Genomic DNA, 26,389 nt, shown 5'->3' with positions numbered 1-26,389 from the left:
AACATATTGCCCACTGTAATCCTTTCACTTTGTAAGAGATTTAGAAGGTACCTGGTTTATAGCACAGTCTAAAGAAAAAATTAAAGAGGCACACGTCTAGAGTATCTGTCATGAGGGTGTCATGTAGGGTCTCTAGTCCTGGTCCCTGCATAAGAACGCAGGATATGGTGAGGCCAAGAAGGAACACCAATGTAGCCATAGATAGGGCAGTCATACCGCTATAGTTTCACTGGCGGCTGGGTTAGAGACACAGGATGCAGGAGTCACACGATCCGCAACCCACCATCCACTTGTCTGCCAAACAACCTCACTTGCTAACTGCAATCCGCCCTTGCTAGCTCAGCCACCATCTTCTTGCTAGTCCCCATATGCTGCTAGCGTGGCCATGGTAGTTATATCAGTGGCTAATGGCTAACCGGTAACAGCTGATGGCCAACTGTTCACAGCTGATGACTATCTACTACCCTTGCCCGCACCTTTCCATGTGAGGCCGAGAGCCTGGAAACTGCGCTCTGAGGCTCTGTCCGCACAGTATTCTTATACTCTAAAATATTTTTTTTTAAATGTCTGATTAGGAAATTCTCCTGGCAAGAATAAATACTGCCTTGTAGAACTTTTCATATTTTTTCAAAGCTGTTTTGCAAATTATCTCCTTTGATCCTCTGAGGTAGGTAGGCTTAATAGTGTTTTCTCTATTAGGTAGATGAGAAACAGACATAAGAAGGTTGAATTACTTGCCTGAGACCACATGGTTAAAAGTGCTGAATTTTATTCCTTATTTCCAAAAGAACTAGGTCTGTTTTATGTACCATATCTAGAAGGATGCATTTGAAAAAGCAACAATGGAACTCTTGTTATACCACATTAACTATGCCCTGCCCCAGTCAGTTCCCCTGCTTTTGAAAGATATGGCTAATAACTTTTACTTTGGGATTGGGCATTTCTCTTTCTGCCTTCTTCACTCCATTTCCTGAAAGAACAATTAAGACACATCTGGGACTAATTATAGCAATTCTTGAATATGAACTTGCAGCCATTACCCAATTGAGGTCACTTACTTTAAATTAACTTGCCTGGTCAGAACACAGGTTTGGTTATCTTCAGAGTGCAGTGTAGAGAGGCACCAGCTCACTCATACTTTTAATTAACTAGCTAAATAACCTGCACTGTGACAAACTGCCTATGATTTGATGGAGTCATTCATTTGCATTCAGACAAGGATCAAAAGACATTGTCAGAGCTTCAGGGACTGAGTCCTAAAAGCCTTCACACATGTCTCGTATTCAAAGCCACGAGCCTCTTCCCTTTGGTTACCTCTAATTATTTTTCCTGGGCTTTTGTTCTGATTATCCAACATTCATCACAAGTGTAGCTTGTGATTAAACAATGACAACTCATGTCATATGCTGATAGGAAATCGAAAATTGGAGTCATGATCATATGAACCAAGACCAAAGCTTTGAGAAATAATTAGGGGAAACCAAAGGGAAATTCTCCGGATGCCCCATAACAAAGGAGAACTCCCCAAGAGTCAAGCTATAACTGCTCCCCACTTAGGTAATAATATATGATAGTAATAGGGACTCAGTCTTTGTTAAATTGAATTCATGGTGAGAGCTGATTTTCCCTCAGTAATAATGATAGTTCTTGTGATCAGTAATTATTATTATACCTGCTAACACTTCATGACTGAGCTTTGGAGTCACACATCTCTGATTTTCACTCTAGGCTCCATCATTTTCTGCCTGTGAGGCCTGAGGCAAGTCACCCAACTTTTTGTGCTTCAATTTCCTAACATGGAAGATGCAATTAATCGTAGTACCTATCTTAAATAATTGTGATGAGGATTTGATGAGATAAAGCATGTTAAAAAATTATTTTACACAGTGCCTTATACATAGTAAGTGCTCAATAGATGATAGCTTATATTTGTCTTCTGTTATGCCCCACCACCAGGCCTTGGTCCAGGACATCTTCCTACCTGTGATCCCCTTTTCCCTTCTCTCTGCCAGCAACAAAATCCCCCCATCATTCAAAATCTGGTCTAAAAGACATCTTCCTCTCCAGGGGGAAAGGCTTTTATGAATCTGAATTAGTTTAATGCACATACCTTCAGTACACTTTTCTAGATTTTATATTATTTTAAATGACACCTTCTTCTGCTACATAATCAATCTCAGCTTTTCTCCAGCGTGTACTTCACCCTTCCATATTAGAAACATTTATTGAATACCACTGCAGTGCCATACATTGGGGCTATATGCTGTGTGAGGTTCATGAGATGAGTAAAAAGATAGGCGTGGGAGAAAGGAAAGCAATATTGGTTGAATCCCCTTATATCTCAAGCACTGTGCTAGGAATTTTAAACACATTTCTTCATTTAGGTCTCACAATAACCTTAAGAAGTAGGTGCCATTATGATCCTTATATTAAAGATATGGAAATTGAGATTCAGAGAGGTAAAATGACTTGTCCAAAGTCACTCAAATATGAAGAGGAAGAACTGGTGTTCCAGGTTGGTCTGACTCCAGAGTCCACTCCCACCACCATTGTGCTTCACTACTCACCTCATTATTTGATTAACTGCAATGATGTATATCAAAGAAATATGTAAACTGTAAAGCACAATATATGTGACATAAGGGTCATTATAGTTATACCAGATACTGTTGGTGCCCTACCCATGTTCCCTTGGCACTAGCCTTTTTTACACATGCCAACAGTATCCTATTGTAAGCACATGTTATTCTCCACCTGAAGACTTTCCCAGGATTCCAGGTGAGTGTCCCCATGTTGCCCCCTCCCTGCCCAGGTCTTCCCATGGGAGCTCCCAAAGGGAGCATTCCATAAGCTCAATGTCTCTCTTCTTCCCTCCTTTCACAATAATCCCATTAATGAGAGTCTTGGTTTTAGCTTTTCAAAGTGCCTATATTGTCATATGGAAAGATAGTTTTAAAATTTCAGTGTACATCAGAATCACCTGAGGGTTAAAATGCAAACTCCCTGGCCCTAACGCATACTTTCTGAATCAGACTTTCTGAGAGGTGCTCAGGTGCTTGTATTTTCATAGATTCCCCAGGTGATCCATACAACATACACTTTGAGAAATACTATCCTAAAACATTCCTGTAGCCTGAGCCTCCAAGAAATGTGGATTGTGTTCCTTAGTGTTCTCTCTATCTCCAAGGCCTCTGTGGATTCAAGTAAGAAAGCCTGAAATAGCTATGCCTCCTTGCTCCTGAAATAAGCATGGATACGGCCAGGGTCTGTTGTTACTGTCCCAGTGGGGCAGCCCAAGACTCTTGGGCAACAGTATATAATGCTGAGGAGAGATCTATCTTACTGACTCAGCTAAATTTCTGCTCTTCTCTCACTGTCTGCCTCCAACCCCCATTCTATCCTGTAGTACAAACACTGTGAAGACTACACATAATCAATTAGGTTATGGTCTGTGATCCTTTGTCTCTGGGTGGAATCCTCCTCCACTTTCACCTCCGCACACACATCTTCTTCCCAACCATGTTTTCTGTGTGATTTGAATTAATGATTTTGATCAATGTTTGGGGGCAAGAGAAGAGGGAGGAGTGGAGGGTGGAAGTGTGGGTTACTTTGTTGTTGGTTTCCCCCAGATTCTTGTGCTTTTTTTCACCCTCAATTCAAATATCTGAATTCCAAATACAAACATCAACTCCTTTCCTGTACCTCAACCAGTGCTGTCCTATCTAATGGTCCCATACCCCTCTGCACCAAGCTCTGATGTGTCTCCATTTCCTTCACCCCATAGCAGCAGAAAACCACTTCCCATTTTGAGAGTGAAGGACACAAAACCTGGGAAGGCTTCATGGAGGAGACTGCATATAAACTGAGACTTGAAGGATAGATGTGATTTCCACAGGGAATTATGGAGAGAGGGGGCATTTCAATAGGAATAAGGAAGGGGAAACATAATATAGGATAAACATCGGGTACTTTGTCAAGAACTCTAGATATATTTTTTCATTTATTCTTCACTTCAATTCGATGAAGTAGATACTAATGATAGACTCATTTTACAGATGAGGAAACTGAAACAGAGTTTAAGTTAATTGCCCAAAGTTACAGCTATTAAAGGGCAAAGTAGGGCCTCTAACCCAGGAAGTCTAGTTTGCACTTTTGACCACCCTACTCCACTGCCTCTCAATTACAGTACCCTCCCCCCCATCTGCAGGAGATACATTTCAAGACCTCCAGTGGATGCTTAAAATCACATGAAAAAATAAGACATTGCCTGAAAATAAGCCCTAATGCATCTTTTGGAGCAAAAATTAATATAAGACCTGGTCTTATTTTCGGGGAAATACAGTAGTACCAAATCCTATGCATACTGTTTATTCCTATACATACATACCATTTCACTTAAAGGAAACACTTCAAGGCTTCTCTTTGGCATATTCTAATTGCCAGCACCACTACTCTCGCACTTTGGGGCCATTAGGAAGTAAATTAAGGGTTACTTGAACACAAGCACTGCCATACCATGACAGTCAATCTGATAACCAAGACTACTACTAAGTGACTAACAGGCAGGGGGCATATACCGTGTGGATGCACTGGACAGAGGGATGATTCACATCCCAGGTGGGATGGAGCAGGATGGCATGAAATTTTATCACACTACTCAGAACAGGATACAATTTAAAACTTATGACTTATTTATTTCCAGAATTTTTCATTTAATATTTTCAGACCACAGTTGACCACGGGTAACTGAAACCATGGAAAGTAAAATTGTAGATAATGGGTGACTACTATATCGTATTCCCTGTTTTATAGATGGAAAACTAAGAAGTTAAATGACTTGCCTAAGGTTACACAGCTTATAATTGGCAAAGCTGGGGTGCATTGCCCTTAACAGATACCATTATATTTACTATATAACCACACATATCCCATCTAACTTAGCTTTCTCCACCAATCATTTCAGTCACAATTTCTTATGGAGCCATCCCTGACTACCATCACAACAAATGCCTGTAGTTTGTCCAAATAAAAATCTTTTCTCTAGCGTGTAAGCACTGTAAAACAGCAAAGGCTCTCCTGAAATCAAAAGAAATAGTTCTGTGAAATACATCTCTTTTTGTTTTCAAAGCAGCATGCTCTTTAAGTTACCTGTTTGTCAGGATTCCACTTACAAAAACACAGAAAAAAATTCTTTAGGTCTTTAGTTGGAGACAAAGTACTTAATAGTAGGTTATGTGTTAATCATTCTCTCCTCAGTTGTACCTTGTACATATTTCTGTTCTCATACTTCTCCTGCTGGGTTATAATTGTCCATTAAATTGGCAGTGTTTCCTACTCTGATGTTGAGATCCTCTGGGCTAGGGCAGGTTTTGGTGACCTCTGTCTCCCCAGTGTCTGGCTCCAGGATTGTCACAGAGCAGGCACTCAATAATGTTCATTGAAAGAGAATGAAATGTGATTAAGAGAGGCAGCACTTCCATCCAATAGGAACTTCAATCCGTATTCTTTCTGAGTCCCATGGTATGCAGTTAAATGCTCTCAAGGTAAGCGGAAGGAAGAAGCCCTGATTTGCAGTGTTGGATGATTTCTGTAGTGTAAATACCCCCACCATAGCTGACTTCAAACTACCAATGGTTTAATAACTGGCTCACAAAATTCCTGAATATTTAATAATCAGCTTACGGGAGATCCTTATTTTTGGATGAAAGTCTGTAATTCTGCCTAGAATGTTTGAACTGTTATTGTGTCAGTGTGATCAGAAAGGTGAATGAGCTATCAGAGTGGGGAAGGTAATGCCAAATTCAAATGACAAGAGTGAAAGACGAAACTAAACATTAAACATTTGTGAATTAGGAGTATTCTGTGTTTTGCCTCCCATAACCTAAGCCTCTATTATTTATCATCCATTTACAAATTGAGATACACTTAAATGACATGGCTCCCAGAAGAGGGAGAAACCTGACAAGTAACCAACTATCCTGAAAAATCAAAGGCCAAAATAAACACACTGGGTTTTACAGAGATATTTACTTTTATTTGAAAACATAGACATGATCACTCACTTCCTTCAGCAAATGGAAAATCTCAAAGATTAGGGTATTGAATGCTGAAAGCATTACACAAACAGCAAATGTATTCACAGACGCATAATCAGGGAGCTCTAAGGAGAAAATTTCATTCTCAACATCTCCACACCACGTTTCTTCATCTTCCCTCCCAACTTAGAGGCTCCATCGTTCTTGGCTGAACCTGGGTCTCTAATACTCTACCCAACCATCCATGATTCAATTTTACACACAGTAATGGAGCTAATATAAATGTCAGGATTGGAATCTAGAATCACCTGATGTCAAGGTTCATTGCTCTTTCTTGTACATCACCTTTAATAAATACCTGTTTGTTCCAAGCTTTAAGAGTGATACAATTGCATATATAAAGACTTTTAGACTCTTACAAGTTTAAACAGTATAAGGTGTCATTTTAGGTGTGATGCTAGAGTTGTTGATCCCGACAAATACCTAAAGATAGGGAGGCATGACTCCTGGGCCAATTAAGGAAATCCTGCATTATTCCACCTATCCCCAACTGGTTGTGGCTAGAAACAACACATATTTGAGTGACTATTGAGTCATCTGTCATTGCCATTCTTTAAAAAAAATATATCCAAGTAATGAGTGCACTAGCATGCTCAAGACTTCTAGTCATCACCCATATTGTCCTCCCAGTAGGTGTTAGTGAGAAATTCAGGATTATAATGCTATGGGCCCAAATGATTTTGCAAAATCTACAAAGAAAAGAAAAAAGATACAATTTGATACTTGGGAAAAAGTTGTAAATATTCAAAGCCACTCGAAGTATGACCATAAAATACTTGATAGTAAATTTCATGAAAGGATGCATGAAGAACACTATTATTTAAAATGTATTGTTTAAATAAATTATCATAGATCCAAGCTGGCAGAGTAGTACACTGTGTGTGCTTCCTTCCATGAACTCATTAAAATCACAACTAAATTATAGAACAATCAACCTGGAGAACCATCTGAAATATACCTGAATAGAAGTTTTTATAACTAAGGACATAAAGAAGAAGCCATGTCAAGACTGATAGAGAGTTCCACTCAAGATGGTGGCGTACATAAATGCTGTGCTTACCTTCTCTCACAACCACATCAAAATTACAACTAAACTACAAAACAACCATCTTTGAGAATTGCCTGAAATATTGCTGAACCAAAGCCCTACAAATAAGGACATACAGAAGAAGCTACCTCAAGATTGGTAGGAGGGGCAGAGACACAGAACAAGCTGGCCCACACCCTCATGTGATCATTGGGAGGAATATCTCAGCTGGAAAGTTCCCCCACTGAAGGAGCAAGTGGTCCCAGTGCAACACCAGGCTCCCCAGCCCAGGGTTCCAGTGACAGGGAGATAAATCCCCATAATTTCTGGCTGTGAAAACCAGCAGAGATTGAGGCTGAGTGAGATGGAGGGCAACTGGAGTCCCAGGCACTCCACTTAAAGGAACCACATACAGACATACTTATGGATAGAATCACTGGCTCTGAGCTCCAGTGCTGGGACAGCATCTGGAGAGACAACAGGGACATTTGGGGAGTAACTGAGTTGTCTGGCTTCAGAATGAGGGTTGGAGGGGCAGCTTTCTCCCAGAAGGAGGAGCTGGCAGAAGCCATTGTTTCTTTGTTGAGCCCACACCCTTCTCCAGCATGCAGACGCAGGTGGCTGCCATATCTGAATCTCCATCAAGAGATCGCTGACACCATTCATTCACCACATCCAGGTGATTCTGATACCCTGCCTCACCCAACTTTCAGGCACAACCATGCTACTTGCAGTGGCTTTTTTATACAAACCGTTTGCCTTGGCTCATGCTACAGACATTCCCAGGGTCTCTCAAAGATTTGTGGAACTCAGACAAGTAGCATCTGGCTTGAGCGTATCCCATACCTCTAGCTGAGCAGCCCTAAACCTAGCACCAGAAGCAGCTGACCTTGGTTCGTGGCTTGGCTTCTTGAAGCACTTCCAAACACAGCGTGGGCAGCAACCATGTGTGGATTGCTTTGTGAGTCCTGTGAGGTGGCCCCACTGAGGCAGGGGCTGTGGCTGACCTTGACCTGCAGTGGGTCCCCTTCCAGGTGGCCCTTGGGCTGGTGCACCCAGTAGCCAGCTTTGAAATGAGCTAGAGCATCACCCCAGCTGCCTCCGAGGACAACACATACAAGGGATGGAGTAGGCAGGCACCAGAGCACTGATGAGGCAGATACTGGTCTGTAGGGTCAGTTGCTGTACCAAACTCCTCCACTTTAGTCACAACCAGTCCTTAAAAACCAATGAGCCCAAGGGTCAATCCCTCCCATTGACATGCAAACAGCTACCAAGACTCAATTACAAGAGGAGGGCACACACAACCTATACAAGTCACACAGCTAGAATGTGCAGCTCAGGTGATCAGGAAGATTATGCCACTGAGTCCCACAGCAAACCTATTACATAAAGTCACTCTATTACAACCAGGGGATATGGAAGCCCTACCTAATACATAAAAACAAACACAGGGAGGCAGCCAAAATGGGGAAACAAAGAAACATGTCCCAAATAAAAGTACAGAACAAAGCTCAAGAAAAAGAACGAAACAAAATGGAGACAAGCAATCTACCAGACAAAGAGTTCCAAAAACTGGTTATAAGGATACTCAGTGATCTCAGGGAGCACTTCAACAAAGAGATAGAAAACATAAAAACGGAGACAGGAAACATAAAAAGAACCAGTTGGAAATAAAGAATAACAGAAATGAAGGATACACTACAGGGAATCAACAGTAGAATAGATGAAGCAGAGGATTTAATCAGCAATTTAGAAGATAATATAGCATAAAACACCCAATAAGAACAGCAAAAAGATAAAAGAATAAAAACAATGAGGATAGTTTAAGGTGTTCTAAGACATCATGAAGTGTACCAACATTCACGTTATAGAGGTACCAGAAGGAGGAGAGAGAGAGCAAAAAATTGAAAACCTATTTGAAGAAATAATGACTGAAAACTTCCTTAACCTGGCAAAGGAAATAGATATACAAACCCAGGAAGTGCAGAAAGTCCCAAGCAAGGTGAACCAAAAGAGGCCCACACCAAGACACATCATAATTAAAATGCGAAAGGTTAAAGCCAAAGAAAGAATCTTAAAACCAGCAAGATAAAAGCAGTTAGTTAGCTACAAGGAAGCTCCCATAAGACTATCAATTGATTTCTTAACAGAAACTTTCCAGGCCAGAAGGGATTAGCAGGAAATATTCAAAGTGATGAAAAGCAAGGACCTACAACCAAGATTACTCTACCCAGCAAAGCTATCACTGAGGACCAAAAGACAGATAAAGAGCTTCCCAGACAAGAAAAAGCTAAAGGAGTTCATCACCACCAAACCAGTATTTCAAAGAATCTTTAAGGGACTTCTTTAGAACAACAACAACAACAACAACAAAAGATTAAAAATAAGAATAATAAAATGGCAATAACTACATACCTATCAACAGTTACTTTCAATGTAAATGGATTAAAAGATAGGGGGATTGAATGAATAAGAAAACAAGACCCTTACATATGCTGCATACAAGAGACTCACTTCAGATCAAAAGAAACACAGAGACTGAAAGTATAGGGCTGGGAAAAGATATTTCATGAAAACAAAAACAAACAAAAAACTGGGGTAGTAATACTTATACCAGACAAAATAAACTTTAAAACAAATACTATAACAGGTGACAAAGGACCTAGTAATCCCACTTCTGGGTATTTATCTGAAGAAACCCAAAATGCTACATCGAGGGGAGGTGCTCATCCATATGTTCATTGCAAAATTATTTACAATAGCCAAGATATGAAGGCAACCTGGGTGGACCTGAATGGATGAATGGATTAAGAAGAGGTGGTATATACATACAATGGAATATTACTCAGCCATTAGAAAAAATGAAATCTTGCCATCTGTGGCAACATGGATGGACATAGAGGATATTGAGCTGAGTGTAGTAAGTCAGACAGTGAAAGACAACTGTCATATGATTTCACTTATATGTGGAATCAAAAGAACAAAATAAACAAATGAAACAGAAACAAACTCATATATACAGAGAACATTTTGATGGTTGCCAGAAGGAGCAGGGTTGGAAATGGTGAAAAAGGGAAAGGAATTAATAAGTAAAATCGGTTGTTATACAGTAGTCATGGGGATATAGGGTATAACATAAGGAATATAGTCAATAATATTGTAATAACTATGTATGGTGACAGACGGGTAGTCGATTTGTTGGAGTAATAGATGGGAGGGAGTGGGGGCAGGATGAAAAAGGTGAAGGGATTAAGAAGTACAAATTGGTAGTTACAAAACAGTCATGAGGATGTAAAGTAAAGCATGGGGAATATAGTCAATAATATGGTAATAACTGTATAGTGCCAGGTGGGTATTAGACTAGTCAGGGAGATCACTTTTTAAATTATATAAATGTCTAACCAATATGCTGTACACACACTGAATGTCAACTATAATTGAAAAATTAAAAAGGGGGGAAAAGATGATAGGGAATAAGAGGTTCAAATTTCCAGGTATAAAACAAATAAGTCATGGACATATAATGTACAGCATAGGGAATATAATCAATAATGCTGTGATAGTGTGCGACAGTGTCAGATGGTTGCTGAACTTGTGGTGATTACCTTTTTAGGTATATAAATGCTGAATAACTACGGCACAAGACTGAGTCTAATGTAATATTGTATGTTAGCTATATTTTTAATATAAATCCAAAAAAATAAATAAAAGACAAAAATAAATTATTACTAATCTGGGTGATAGCCAATACAAAATACAAAGACTAAAAATGTCATATTTGTGTGTCAGTGCTGAAGAGAAATTAATGTCCTTTGTGCTGTATTATTCTAGGTTAAATAGTAGTTAAAATCACCCCTACCTCACCTCCCTGAAGAAATGTCTAGAATATTTCCAAATATAAATCGATAAATCGGGTACTGCGAAAGACCTTCAAGATAAGGTACACCAAGGAAAGGCACAGTGTTTGGAAATGCATCATTTACAGGAAGTTAGCTGGTGTAAAGATCCAGGTGATTTAAATATTTATTATTGGCCCCATGACCAAGGGATCCAGATGATCAAAGCTGCAGGGCTTCCTGGGTGAGGCAATACATGTAAATTGCCTTAGAAAGTGCTTTTGTAAGTTTCCAGATTTGTTGTTTGTACCCAGTCTCAGCCTTTATTTGTTGCCTCTCAAACTCTGCCCATCATTTTGCTTCCTTACAAGACTCATAAGCCTTTGAAAGTAGATGGGGATACTCTTAAGATTTAAGCCATAAGGCAAAGTACCTTATTTTATCAGGACAGGGAGAAATGATCTGCATTCTGTTCCCTAAAGACACTACTGCTTTAAGGCAATATTTCCCACCACCCCTGGTGGTCCAGTAGAGGATTTTCAATAGCATCTGGATGAATCCATTTTATTTTCATACAGCTGTATTTATTTTCCTGTGTGGACTTTCATGGATATTATTGCTGTGGATGTGGCTAAATTTAAGTAAAGAAGTAGACATATAGATAAATATTAAGTAAATAATAGTATTGTGGTATGTGGCTAGGATATAAATCATTAAGGAAGGAATAAAATTTGAGAAATACGGTTCTAGAATTAATACAATGAGGTGTTCCCACCAAGGTCACCATGCATTGAAATGATCCTTATCCCTAGAAACAAGAAGAATCTGTTGCTCCTTTAATTTACTTGTGGCCATTTATTGCCTGTTATTTGTATTTTCTCATTGCCTCTCCTGCTAATTAGTATTACACCTTCCAAATATTCCATTCAGTCATAGTGAATACAAAAGTCTGGAAAATAAAAATTCCCAAAGACATATTCTTTGGTGAAATTTTTTCCTCTAATCCTCACATCCTAGCATTTTATATTGATGCCTTATTCAAGTGCCTTCTCTCTGCATAAGCTTCCCCTGTAGACAGCATAAGCACTGATGACATTTCTCAGGTGTACTCCCATTTTCCTTCTTTATGAAAAGCTTCAGCAATTCTTTCCCCATCTCCACCATTCTCACCCCTACTACCACTGGGCTGACTTTGGTACGGGTGATTAGGTCTTCTCTGTCTCACTAATCTAGCACATTTATTCAAGTCAGATGACTGTAATATGAAGTATTGTCATTCAGATATAGGAGAGCATATGTGTGCAAATTGAGATTATTAGAAAATAATTCTTATAGAATTGACTTCTGTGTTTACTAAGAGCAAAGCAATTTAGTAGTTCAGATTTTCAGTCAAGAATATCAACCCCTATTGTTATATGTGATAGGAGATTTCTTCTGGGAAGTATGACATATTCTAAGGCTGCTTTCTGTAGCATACCACAAGTTAACTCCCAACACAGCTGAAATTAAATAGATTACCATAGAACAACAGTATCTTTTTTAATTAAAGTTTATTGGGGTGACAATGGTTAGTAAACTTACATAAGTTTCAGGTGTACAATTCTGTAACATCATCTATATATCCCATTGTGTGTTCACCACCTAGAGTCAGTTCTCTTTCCATCACCATATATTGGATCACTTTTACCCTCATCTACCACCCCCCGCACCCCCTATCCTCTGGTAACCACTAAACTATTGTCTGTGTCTATGAGTTTTTATTTCTTCATTTCTTTATCTAGTTCCTTTGTTATTTTAAGTTTTATATACCACATATCAGTGAAATCATATGGTTCTCGACATTGTTTATCTGACTTATTTCACTCAGCATTATAATCTCAAGATCTATCCATGTTGTTGCAAATGGCACTATTTCATCATTTCTTATGGCAGAAGAGTATTCCATTGTGTATATATACCACATCTTCTTTTTCCAATCATCTATCAAAGGACACTTTGGTTGTTTCCATGTCTTGGCCACCATAAATAAACCAGCAGTGAATATCGGAGCACATATGACCTTATGGATAAATGTTTTCAGATTTTTGGGGGAAATACCCAAGAGAGGGATTACTGGGTTATATGGTAATTCTATTTTTGATTTTTTTCAGTAACCTCCACACTGCCTTCCATAGCAGCTGCACCAATCTGCATTCCCATCCACAGTGTATGAGGGTTCCTTTTTCTCCACAGCCTCTCCAACACTTGTTATTATTTGTCTTGTTGATGATAGCCATTCTAACTGATGTGAGGTGATACCTCATTGTGGTTTTTATAAGCATTTCTCTGATGATTAGTGATGTTGAGCATTTTTTCATATGTCTATTGGCCATTTGTATGTCTTTTTTGGGAAAGTGTCTATTCAGGTCCTCCACCCATTTTTTTAATAGCATAGTTTGTTTTTTGTTCTTGAGTTATATGAGTTCAGTGATATGAGGTCCTTACATATTTTGGATATTAGCCCCTTATTGAAGGTGTTGTTTGCAAAAATCTTCTCCCATTTTGTTGGTTTCCTCTTTATTGTGTGGATGGTTTCTTTTGCTGTGCAGAAGCTTTTTAGTTTGATATATTCCCATTCATTTAGTTTGGCTTTTACTTCCCTTCCCTTTCAGGTCAAATTCATAAAATCCTCTTTGAACCAAGGTCCATAAATTTAGTACCTTTGTGTTCTTCTATGCAGTTTGTTTCAGGTCTTATGTTTAGGTTTGATCCATTTTGAGTTAATTTGGTACATGGTGACAGATAGCAGTCTACTCTCATTCTTTGGCATGTGCCTTTCCAATTCTCTCAGCACCATTTATTGAAGAGGCTGTCCATTGTATGTTTTTGTCTTCATTCTCGAAGATTATCTGTCCATATTTATGTGGGTTTGTTTCTGGGTTCTTGATTCTACTCCATTAGTCTGTGTGTCTGTTTTTCTGCCAGTACCATACTGTTCTGATTTTTATTGTCCTGTAGTACAAGCTGAAGTCAGGGAGTATGACACCTCCAGCATTTTTTTTTTCTTGGGATTGTTTTGGCTTTTCAGGGTCTTTTATGGTTCCATACAAATCTGATGATTCTTTGTTTTATTTCTTTAAAAATTCCATTGGGATTTTGATGAGGATTGCATTAAATCTGTATATTGCTTTGGGTAACATGGCCATTTTAACTATAATATGTTCATTCTTCCAATCCATGGAAGACACGGAATGACTTTGCATTTCTTTATGTCGTCTTCGATTTCTTTAAAAAATGTCTTATACTTTTCAGTGTATAGGTCTTTCACATCATTGGTTAAGTTTATTCCTAGGTTTTTATTATTTTCATTGCAATTGCAAAACAAATTATTTTTATTTCTTTTTCTGAGGTTTCATTGTTAGTATATAGGAATGCAATGGACTTTTGTACATTAATTTTGCAGCCAGCAAGTTTACTGTAGTCGTTTATTGTTTCTAATAGCTTTTTGGTGGAGTCTTTAGGGTTTTCTATCTATAGCATAGTGTCTTCTGTAGAAAGTGACAATTTCACTTCTTTATTTTCAATTTGGTTGCTTTTTTTTCCCCTTTCTCTTGCCTGATTGCTCTGGCTAGGCCTTCCAATACTATGTTGAAAAGCAGAGGTGATAAGTGACAGACATGTCATGTTCCTGAACATAGAACAATGGGCTTCAGTTTTTCACTATTAATGATAACATTAGTTGAGGTTCATAATATATGGCCTTTATTATGTTAAGGTATTTTCCTTCTATACCCATTTTATTAAGTGTTTCAATCATAAATGGATGTTCTATCTTGTCAAACACAGTTTCTACATCTGTTGATGTAATCGTATGATTTTTGTCCTTTATTTTATTTATGTGGTATATCACATTGATCAATTTGTATATTTTGAAATACATTTGTGCCCCTGGGATAAACCACACTTGGTCTTGATGTATAATCTTTTTAATGCATTGTTGCGTTCGATTTGCTAGAATTTTGTTTAGGATTTTTGCATCTGTCTTCATGAGAGATATTGGTCTGTAATTCTCTCTCTTTTTTTTTTTTTTTTTTTTTTTTGTTGTTGTTATCATTTCCAGGCTTTGGTATCAGGGTAATGTTGCCCTCAAAAACTGAGTTAGAGAGTATTGCCTCTTCTTCAATTTTTTGAAAGAGTTTGAGCAGGACAGGTATTAGATCCTCCTTGAAGGTTTGACAAAATTCATTAGAGAAGCCATCTGGTCCCGGAATTTTGTTTTTGTGAAAGTTTCAGACGACTGATTCAATTTTCTTAGTTGATCGGTCTATTTAGATTTTCCATTTCTTCATGATTCAGCCTAGGAAGGCTACATGTTTCTAAGAACTTGTCTATTTCTTCTAGGTTATTGAATTTGGTGACATATAGTTCTTCATAGTATTCTTGGATGATCCTTTGCATTTTTGTGGCATCCACAGTAACATCCCCTTTTTCACTTCGGATCTGTTTATTTGTGTCTTTTCTCTTTTTACCTTAGTGTGTCTAGCCAAAGGTTTGTCAATTTTATTAATCTTTTCAAAGAATCAGCTCTTTGTTGCATTAATTTTTTCTATTGTGTTTTGTTCTCTATTTTGTTTTCTGCTCTGATTTAGTTTTGCTCTGATTTTTCTTTAGTTCTGCTCTGATTTTTATTCTTTCCTTCCTTCAGCTGACTATGAATTCCATTTGTCCTTTTTTTTCTAGTTCTTTAAGGTATAATATGAGGTTAATTTTCTGGGGTTTTTCTTCTTTCTTCAGAAAGGCCTGTAATGATAAAATCTCCCTCTTAAAACTGCCTTCACTGCATCCTGAAAATTTTGGTAGGATGTATTTTCATTTTCATTTGTTTCTATGTATCTTTTGATCTCTCCTCTTATTTCTTCTTTGACCCAGTCGTTCTTTAAAAGTATGTTGTTTAGTCTCCACATATTTGTGGTTTTTCCTTCTTTCTTTTTGCAGTTGATATCCAATTACAAAGACTATATACAAAGACTATCTGATATATCTGTGTATCAGATATACGCTTGGTATGATTTTGATCTTAAATTTGCTGAGACTAGTTTCATGTCCCAATATATGGTTTATACTTGAGAATGCTCATGTACACTAGAAAAAAAATGTATAGTCTGATGTTCTAGGATGAAATGCTCTGTAAATGTCAATTATGTCCATTTCATTTAATCTGTCATTTAGGGCTGATATTTCTTTCTTTATCTTCTGTTTGGATGATCTAGCCATAGCAGTCCATAATGTATTTAGGTCCCCTACTATAATTGTGTTTTGGTCAATTTCTCCCTTTAGTTCTGTTCGTAGTTGCTTTGTACGTTTCATTACCCCTTGATTGGGGGCATAAATATTGATGACCATTATGTCTTCTTGTTGTATAGCCCCCTTCAGCATTATTAAATGTCCACCTTCATCTCTTGTTACATTTTCTTTATCCTGAAGTCTGTTTAATCTGATATCAGTAGGGCTACAGCTGCTTTTCTCCGAATGCTATTTGTCAGAGTGCCAATTTCCACCCTTCACTTTGAGTCTATATTTGTCCTGGTAGCTGAGATGTGTCTTTTGGAGGCAGCATATGGTTGGATTTAATATTTTGATCCAATCTGCTAATCTGTACCTTTTTATTGGGGGTTCAGTCCATTTACATTTAGGGTGATTGTTGATATGTGAGGATTTCCTGTCATTCTATCTTTGGTTTCCTGTAGAAGTGTGTCGCCATTTTTTCTTTGCCTCTTTGCTGCTGTCTATTATTTTAGTATGGTGGTATTGTGTGATTTTTCCCTCTGTTTCTTCTCTTTTATGTTATATATTTCATTTCTGGTTCATTTTTGAGTGGTTATCATTAAGTGTATGTAAAAAAAAGTTTCAAACTTGAGAATTCCATTTTCCTCAACATGCTGACTTTCTTCATTCCCTTGTGCCAGTTCAGACCTTCTGTCTCTCCTCTTTTATATTTTTGTTGCCACAAATTATCCTATTTCTGCTGTGAGTTATTTCTTGCTGCAGTAGAAGTTGTCTTTTTCCTCTCTCTTTTTTTGAAGTGTTTTGTTGTTTTGTTTTTACCCTGTACGGTATGTTTAAGTATATAGTGTCCATTAGGTGTCGCAGTTGCCATTTCCTCCTGCTGTCTGTTCATAATACTACTCATTATTTTGTAGTCTTTTCTTTTTTTTGTTTCAAGTTGAATAGCCTCCTTCAGTATTTCTTGTAGTACAGGTCATGTGTTAGAAAATTCCCTTAGCTTCTTATGTCTGGAAAGGTCTTTATTCCCCCTTCATATGTAAAGGATATCTTTGCTGGATATATTATTATTGGCTCAAAATTTCTCTCTTTCAATAGTTTGAATGTTGCATTCCACTCCCTCCTGGTGTATAGAGTTTCTGCTGAAAAATCTGATGACTGTCTAACGGGCTTTCTTTTATAGGTTACCATCTTCCTTTTTCTAGCTGCCTTGATTCTTTCTTTGTCATTAATTTTTGACAGCTTCATTACAATGTGCCTTGGAGAAGGCCTGTTGGGTTTGAGGTAATTAGGTGTTCTATTTGCTTCTTGGAATCAAGGATCCAGTTCTTTGCACACGTTTGGGAATTTCTCATTGACTCTTTGTTTTAATATACTCTCTGTTCCCTTCTCCTTTTCTTCTCCTTCTGGTATGCCCATTATTCTTTTATTGTTCTTTGTGATGGAGTCAAAAAGTTCTTGTAGAGTTATTTCATTTCTTTTAACTCTCAAGTCATTCTCTTCTTCCATCTGTGCCATTTCCAGATTTCTATCTTCAATCTCACTGATTATTTCCTCCATCTGGTCAGCTCTATTATCTAAGCTGGTTATTTCAGTCTTCATTTCTTTTACTGAGTTCTTAATCTCCAGGAATTCTATTTCGATTATTTTAAATGTCAATCTCTTAGGTAAAGTGTTCATTTTGTTCTTTGTGTTTCTGAGTTCATTCACTGCCTATCTGTGTTTTCTTGTGTCTCAAAGAGTTGTTTTGAGGACTGCATTCTTGAATTCTGTGTCATTTAAGTCACATATTTCCATATATTTAAATTTATTTTCTGGAGACTTTTCATTTTCTTTCTGAGCTGCCTTGTTTTTGAGCTGCTTTGTTCCCTGGCAATTAATGAATAATTATTTCTCTTTCTAGGCATCTACAGGAGTTCATTCTGCATCAGGTTGATTGGAAGAGGTCTTTCTTTTGCTTTCTAGTAGCTGTTTGTAGAATGCTTTATTTTTTCTTCAACTGCAGCCTTTTATTCTCTCTCAGGCTATAGTGTTTATTTTCTCTGCACTGTTCTGGCTTCTTGCACAATGGAGGGATTCCCTGGAAGGTGGGCTTCTCTTGTGTGAACAGGTCACCTGGGTTTCAGGTCACCACCTCCATGGAGGTTGTGGAGAGCTTCTGAAGTTCCTAATCTCTTCCTGTACCAGTTTCAGGGCCTGTGTATTTCAGTGGCTCTGTTTACCCCTGCAGGGATCTGCCCAGATAGGTGGCATCAGGGGCAGGGTGGGTTGTGAGAGGTGCCTGTGAGCACTGGCAGCAATCACCAGCACAGCCAATCCTGCACCCAAGGCTTCTTCCCCTTTTCCAGAACTAGTTGTGCTGTGAGTCCATGGCTGCATGTTTCAGTTCTCAGATCTGCAAATATTATCTTCTTTTGATCTTACTGTGCTACTGGTCTGCTTCTAGCACTGGGTATGTGGGGGTGGGGCGGGCTCTGCGAGGGTAAGGAGGAGTCAGCTAGGCCCTGTTCCTATGCCTTCCATCCTCTGCTTGGCAGTGATGGCTTAAACTGCCATTTTCACCCTTTTTCCCTCAGTCTTTGCTCCGAGGTCTCTGCTGTGTTGGTTTCAGCCATGTTATATCCTGATCCCTCAGGCAAGACTCTGGGCCATAAAGGAAGTGCTAGCATTTCAAATTCTTCCCTCTCCCGTGATTGCTATAGCTCCAGAATGCAGGGAGTTCATAGCTCATAGCTCAGTCTGCGTCCTCCAGCCCACCTGGCCTGTGTCTATGTACTTCCCCCTTCCTTCCTCATAAGCTCACCCTATTTGCCCACCTTTAGATGATTTCAGTTGTGCATCTTATAGTCTGCCTGTCTGCTGTACAGGGAGTCCTTTTCGGAATTATAGCTAGTCAATTTGTTGTAAATTCCAGGCGAGATTTCAAAGGCTCACCTCTTGCCGCCATTTCTATAATTTCTTTTGTTGTTTTATAAGTGAGGAAGCAGGAAAGGGAGACAGGGATTAAAACAATGTCTTCTTTTTGAACACAAGGAGTCTAATAGCTTTTTCTTGAAGATAATATACCTATACAGTAAGTAAATCTGGTGAAGGAAAACCAGAAACATCCTCCATTTCTCTCCTCAGCTCTCCAGTCTCGTGCCTCTAAATCACAGAGAAACAGATTAAGATGAATGGCAAGGCATGTTGTGTACTCAAAGAAAAATCAATCTTTATACATAGATCCTTTTTTCTCACCAATGTACAAAATCCAAACCTGAAGATATTTTGGTCTGCAAATAATTTAATCTGCATCTCTGATGGATTGAAGGGGGGGAAAAACACAGACACTTTTCATGTATATAGATAGATAGATAGATAGATAGATAGATAGATAGATAGATAGATAGACCCTGTTTCTCTGAAAATAAGACCTAGCCAGACCATCAGCTCTAATGCGTCTTTTGAAGCTAAAATTAATATAAGACCCGGTCTCATATTTATATTATATAAGACCTGGTCTTATATTCTTATATTAAAATAAAACCAGGTCTTATATTAATATTTGCTCCAAAAGATGCATTAGAGGTGATGGTCTGGCTAGGTCTTATTCTCGGGGAAACATTATATATATATATATATATATATATATATATATATATATATATATATATATATAATGTATATATATAATGTATATTTTAATGTGAGCATAGAGAAACAGATAATTTTGTTCGCAATGTGTTTGGGCCTCTCTCAAGTAGTCTTGTGGAGCAATTTAACTTCAAATTTCTAAAATTATGAAAATGTCTAGATTAAGCATTACGTTGAAAAAGAAAAGGGCCTCTTACATAGAAAACCTACTGAGCATTTTCTGAATTATTTTTAACTCTTCAATGATACCCAGCCCCGAATTTCACAGGTAAGTGGATGGGGGTGTCAATAAGGGGAAGTCTCCCCCAAATGAGTAGACTATTATTCACTGACTTCTTTAACAAATAATTTAATATGCTGCTATATGCATGACTCAATGGGTTAGTATGTAGGAGTTTTTTCCTTCTACATATTAGACTGTTGTTTGTTGCAGTGATTGAGGATTGTGACATTTTTTTCAGATCTTATTTGTGATGATAAAAATAAATTTCCTTAAGACAGGAAGTTTTATCTACATTATACACATTTCCCCTTATTACATTTATTATATCTACCATTGTATCAAGCCATCCATCATCTCCAACAAATCTTACAAAGGTGCAGTGAATATAGTGCATGGATTTTGGAATTTGGTATTTCCTTCTTAAATTTCAGTAGACTGTTAAAGAACTTTTATACTTGAAGTTCTGAAACTAATTCAGAAAGAGTTATTATAATTACTGTAGAAGCAAAGTCGAATATTTTTTTTTTTTTGGTTACCAGTTTCATTAAATACCTGAAGGTACAATTTATGCCTTGTTCATCTATAACAGATGGAAAGAAAAAAAGATTTAGTATTAATTGAAGAACCATTCCCATTAACTAGTTCTTTTGTTCACTGTATTATGCACAGCTTGCCTATCTCACTCTTAGTCCCACAAACCCTGCACCAAAAATTCAAAACAGGGAAAGTCCAACTGCAAAATATGACACTTTTTGCAGTGAGGCCTCACTCAGCTCACATCAGTAGGATCACTGCTGCCCCAAGTGAGATTTCAAGATAATTGAAGTGTACTCTCTTAAGTATTGAGACTTTGAGGATTTCTGATGGAAATCTCCCATAAAATTATTATACATATAGCTATGTTTTTCAGCAGAAATCACTGATTGCAGCAAGCCATTTCTCTGATGACTCAGGCATTCACAAAGAACACCACTGATTATACTCTGCAGTAGTACAAATGTTGTCTGCTTTTTTGTAATCCCCTCCTTCTCCTTTAAGTCAGTCTGTCACTTGCTTTGTCACTAATATACCTCTTTTTAATATCACCTCCTCCCACCATACATAACCTTTCTAATTTGTAGCTTTTCATTTACTGTGAACTGAAAAACCAAAATTGGTAAGAATTGTATGTTAAATAAGTGTTAAAGAGGCACTAAAATTAAGGATGAGGGAATAATTGTGGCCTTCAAGGCAGCAGCTTTGTGACACCTAAAGGTTTCTATCTTTAGATAACTTTCCCATATCTTCCAGTTTAAGCTAAGTTTTGAAAGGGTGATGTTGTGAGACAACTACCTTCAAATGAGTTTGTTCTGAACAGATCATCTGGACATGGACTAAAGAGGATATTCCAATAAATTCAAGTTTTTCTCAACCTGAAGAGATAATCTTAGTGAATAACCCCTTCCCACAGTTATTTAACATCACATAATTACATGCTGCACATTCTAAACACTTTTCTGGATGTTATTTGGTTTGATGTTGACAACACTGCTGAGATAGGAAGGGCCAGGCTCATTGTCCCAGATTATAGATAAGGAAATGAAAGCTGGAGAAAGTTGAGTGATTCACCCAGTCAAACAAAGTGCATGACAAGGTTGGCTCCTGGATTCTCGTTTGGGGCTCTTCTCACAACATTAATGTCTTCCATGCCTTCCTCTCACCTTTCCTATGCTCAAAAGGACACTAAGCCCTTCTTCTGATAAGAAAGACATACTCCATTTCTTTTGGGCTTGCTTCTTTATTTCTGTCTAGGCTCTGCTAGATTTCTTTAGGAATCTTGCTCATTTGTTTGGCAGAACTTAAAACCCTCTGATTTTATTATGTTGAGGGTTATCAGTGAATTAAAAATTCAACAAATGTATGGTCCCAGCTTGCCATCAAAAGTTAACAAGTGTCACCAGTAAAGATGTTTCTCACAAGTGGATACTGAAAAATACATCCCAGCAGATACCTAACAGCTCATTTTGTGTCATAGCAGCATGAAAAATCACCTCCTCAAGACATTCATTAACCTTTGATTTCGTCCATAAATAACCAGTTAGAAATGTGGCTCATATTTTAAATTAATTAAAACAGTGCTCTCACTTCATGTTTTCTCCATCTCTCTTTCCCTCCTTTCTTCCCTCCCTCCCTTCACTTGAAATGACTTGAGGGCTTCTAATGCTAGCATGATAAGCATGGTATTTGAATATGTGGTTCCACTCCTCTGAGCCAGCTCAAATCTCGTGTCCTCCAGGAAGCCTTCGTTATCTACTCCAGCAGTCCTTAGACACCTCTTCTTCCTCTTCTCCCAGAACCTAGAGCAATCATTGGTATTTTACATTTAGCACATATTAAGAAACCATGTAATGAACTGCCAGGAATATGGGTTCTAGAGGCAGACAGACCCAGGTTCTAATTCCAGCTTTACCACTTCTTAGCTATGTGAACTTGGGCAAATGACTTAAATTCTCTTTGGCTGAGACGCCTCATCTGTCAAATGGAACTAGTGATATTTAATCTATTAAATTGTTCTAGGGATTAAATACATATAAAGCACTTAGCACAGTGCCTGGCATATATTAGGCACTCAATTAAGGGCAATATTTTATTATTATTAGAATGGTTTTTTTATATATAGTTCTGATTTTGTATATGAGGTCTGACAATTAAAATCATGAACTTGCCACCATGCACTTACATTGGCAGCACTGTACAAACAGCTCGGTAAGGTTTCATAACCTTGGTATAGCAGTGTCTCACAGCTGTGTTCATGTCGACGTGTGGCGGTGTCTTGCTGAGAGGCATTCATTATTGTTGTTGCATGTTTTTATGTGCCATCACGAGAATGTCTGAGCTTGAATTAGAGCAACAAACAAACATTAAATTTCTTACACAATGTGATTTATAGATGATGTAATACAGAATTGTATACCTGAAAACTATGTAACTTTACTAACAATTGTTACCCCAATAAACTTTAATTAAAAAAAAATTCCTGTTAAACTTGGCAAGAGTAAAAGTGAAATCAGGGACATGTTAGTCCAAGTTTATTGGGGAAATGCCATGAAGAAAACAGCAGTGTACAAATGGAGTAAACATTTTTCTGAGGGGAGAGAACATGTCACTGATGAACTGAGGTCAGGGAAGCCAGTAACGAGCACAACTGATGAAAACATTGCAAAGATTTGTCGAATTGTATGTCAAAATCATTGGCTAACTGTGAGAAGCACAGCAGACCAAGGAAACATTGATAGAAAAACAGTTAGGGAAATCTTAACTGAAAATTTTGGCATGAGAAAGGTGTGTACAAAAATGGTCCCGAAGAAGCTCACCAATGAACAAAAGCAAAGGAGAGTTGAAGTTTGCCAAGACCTTTTGGAGAGGCGAGGCAATATTTTGGGCTGTGTTATCACTAGTGATGAAACATAGGTGTACCAACAGGACTCTGAAACAAAGCATCAAAGTGCACAATGAAAGTCAGCCAATTCTCCATGACCAAAAAATTCCATCAGTCCAAATCAAGAGTCAAAACGAAGTTGCTAACCTTTTTTGATATCAGAGGTATTGTTCATTAGGAATTTGTACCAACTGGATAAACAGTTAACCAAGTTTATTCTTTGGAAGTGGTGAAAAAGCTGCATTAAAAAGTTAAATGACCTGAACTTTTCGCCAACAATTCATGGCTCTTGCATCACAACAATGCACCAGTTCACACGGCACTGTCTGTGAGGGAGTTTTCAGCCAGTAAACAAATAACTGTATTGGAACACCCTCCTTTCTCACCTGATCTGGCCCGCAATGACTTTTTTCTTTACCCAAAGATAAAGGAAATATTGAAAGGAAGACATTTTGATGACATTCAGGACATCAGGGGTAATACAATGACAACTCTGATGGCCATTCCAGAAAAAGAGTTCCAAAATTGCTTTAAAAGGTGGAGTAGGCACTGGTGCTGGTGCATAGCTTCCCAAGGGGAGTACTTCGAAGGTGACCATAGTGATATTCAGCAATGAGTTATGTAGCAATTTTTCTAGGATGAATTCACAAATATAATTGTCAGACCTCGTATGTGCAATTTTATTGTCTTCACAAGTTGTTTTTAAACCCTGTGACAGCTGTGTCCAGATGGAACTTATCATGAAGCTTAAACTTAATGGTCTCTTACTTGTATGAATTCTTTTCAAGGCCTTATTGCAAATATTGTATTCATAATTTTTTATTATTTTTCTTAAACAGTGTTCCTAAGGTGCTATTAGCTTCAGGCCTATACAAATCCTGGTTCCACCTCTGGTTGTGTCCTTAAACTTTATGTTACCCACCTCCTTGTTCCCATTCCCTGTATTCAGAACAGTACTTTGCACATACTTGGTAGTCAATACAATGACATTTTATAAAATCCTCAACTAACCAGAATTTTTGATGTACTTAGCTCTCTGGAAATAAGCTTATGTCAGGCATTCAGTCAAAAACTTACAACTGCCAACCAATACATTTCATTGGAATTCACTTACATATTTTGAGATCATAAAAAATGCACTTTATAAATGATAAGGATATGAGTCAGTTTTACCCATGAAAATTACAATAAGAATGATGACCCTAAGGCAAGGTTTCTCAACCTTGGCTCCACTGACTTTTTTTGCTGGATAATTTTTTGTTGTGGGGGGCTTTCCTGTCCATTGTAGCACGTTCAGAAGCATCCTTTGCCTCTACCTGCTAGACGCTAGTCACCCCTCCCAGATGTGACAACCAAAAATGTCTCTAGACATTGCCAAATGTCCTCTAGAGGAAAATTTCCTTCCCCACTGCCCAAAGGCATCACATTCAGCACCAAAAGATGTACAGATCATCATAAATTTTTCATATTAAAGCAGGAAAAAAGAATGCAAGCATTTTCGAAAAGTTTTCAATAAGCAAAGCAAACTCAATTAACCTGAAAATCCCATTAACCCCATTCCTTGACTATTCTGTTCCCTCAGCATTCCAGATACCAACAGTAAAAGTACCATACATTCTATTTTCTCATTTGTATGTGAAGTTCAGCCCATTTGCCATCTCAAAAACTAAGTACAGAAATCCAGTTCATGGGGTGGGGGAATCATCAGCTTCATTGCTTTCGCCATCTATGTTAAGTGAGAGTGATGTTACTGACCTGAAAATTTAGAGTTTTTTTACTTTATTGTTGACATTTTTTAACTTTGATATTCGCAATTCTTCCTGTATTGTGAAATACAACACAATATTTGAAATGCAACAAATTTCAAATTTGTTTCATTTGAAACAAGTGAAATGCAACAAAAGGAAATCTCGTCCACTAAACTGTGATTTTATTGTATAAAGACCTAACATTTTGTTGATTATTTAAAAGTAATTTGTTCTAGCCATCACACTGATTGTGCAATTGAAAATATTCTTCTTGAATAAACAATATTTCTTATTTCTTTCTGTAGGTTGTGATCCTGGGGAAACATTCAAGAGGTTATCACTACATGCTTGCTAATCTGGTAAGAACAAACAATGTTTAAGTTTCCCAGGGCAATGTATTCTATTTCATTTGTGTCGTGTGTAATTGTCTAAAAAAGAAATACATGAATTACCTAATTTGTTCTCTAGATGCTTGGAGAATGAGTCAGTAAATACCAAAACCTGAATGTAATAGCCTTATTTTCAATTATGTTGTCTCTGTTTTAGCTGTGAAGCTTATTATATTCTCTCCTCATATAAAAAATAATAATTTGATGTGTTTCTTAACTGATTAGTCTTAGATTCAATTTGGATTTGAAATGTAAACCATTGTACCCAGGTTTGAAATGTAAAACAAAAGATGGGGGCACATGACTCTTTCCCCAATTAATCCAAGTGTAGGTGCAGATCAGTACTGGATTTGTTTTTCTGAAGCAGACTACTACCAAATCTTTTCAAGCCAGATGCCAGAAATAGGTTGAACATGGAATATTAAATAATTCTGCCAAAGTGCATATCTACCTTTCTACTTATAAAACACAACTTGAATCTCTACCTTCAAACATTCCATGCCTTTAAAATTTGTGACATTCTAGAAGCTAGTATTTCATTTAGATTATTTTAAGCTCTTCTTTTTCTAAAAGGATAATTTGTTTAGGGATTAACAAAATGGCTTCTAAATCAGTAATATATATTTGGCAGAGGTTCTGAATAATATTCCAAGAGAAATGTTAAATTATTACTCTGAAACTAAGACTCTATTAAATTATTACATAACATATGCTCTAATCCCAATTTTGTTTCATTAGTACAATAGACCCATAAC

At 37.6% G+C, this 26,389-nt stretch overlaps 1 protein-coding gene across 10 annotated transcripts in view; it reads left to right on the top strand.

The window, feature by feature from the left end:
* Positions 1–26,389, top strand: part of GRIA3 (glutamate ionotropic receptor AMPA type subunit 3) — a 555,596-nt gene that overhangs the window by 287,757 nt on the left and 241,450 nt on the right. For all 10 annotated transcript variants that reach the window (XR_004423667.1, XM_033112237.1, XM_033112265.1 and 7 more), the window contains one exon: positions 25,551–25,604. Coding sequence is in view for 9 of the 10 variants with exons in the window: in XM_033112237.1 (XP_032968128.1) it covers positions 25,551–25,604 (54 nt within the window). In the remaining variant the exon portion in view is untranslated. The remainder of the gene's footprint in view (positions 1–25,550; positions 25,605–26,389) is intronic.

Source organism: Rhinolophus ferrumequinum, chromosome X (genome assembly GCF_004115265.2).
Source record: "Rhinolophus ferrumequinum isolate MPI-CBG mRhiFer1 chromosome X, mRhiFer1_v1.p, whole genome shotgun sequence".
Classification (NCBI taxonomy): domain Eukaryota; kingdom Metazoa; phylum Chordata; class Mammalia; order Chiroptera; family Rhinolophidae; genus Rhinolophus; species Rhinolophus ferrumequinum.
Note: the sequence above shows the minus strand (reverse complement) of the source record. Positions and strands in the feature narration are given on the sequence as shown.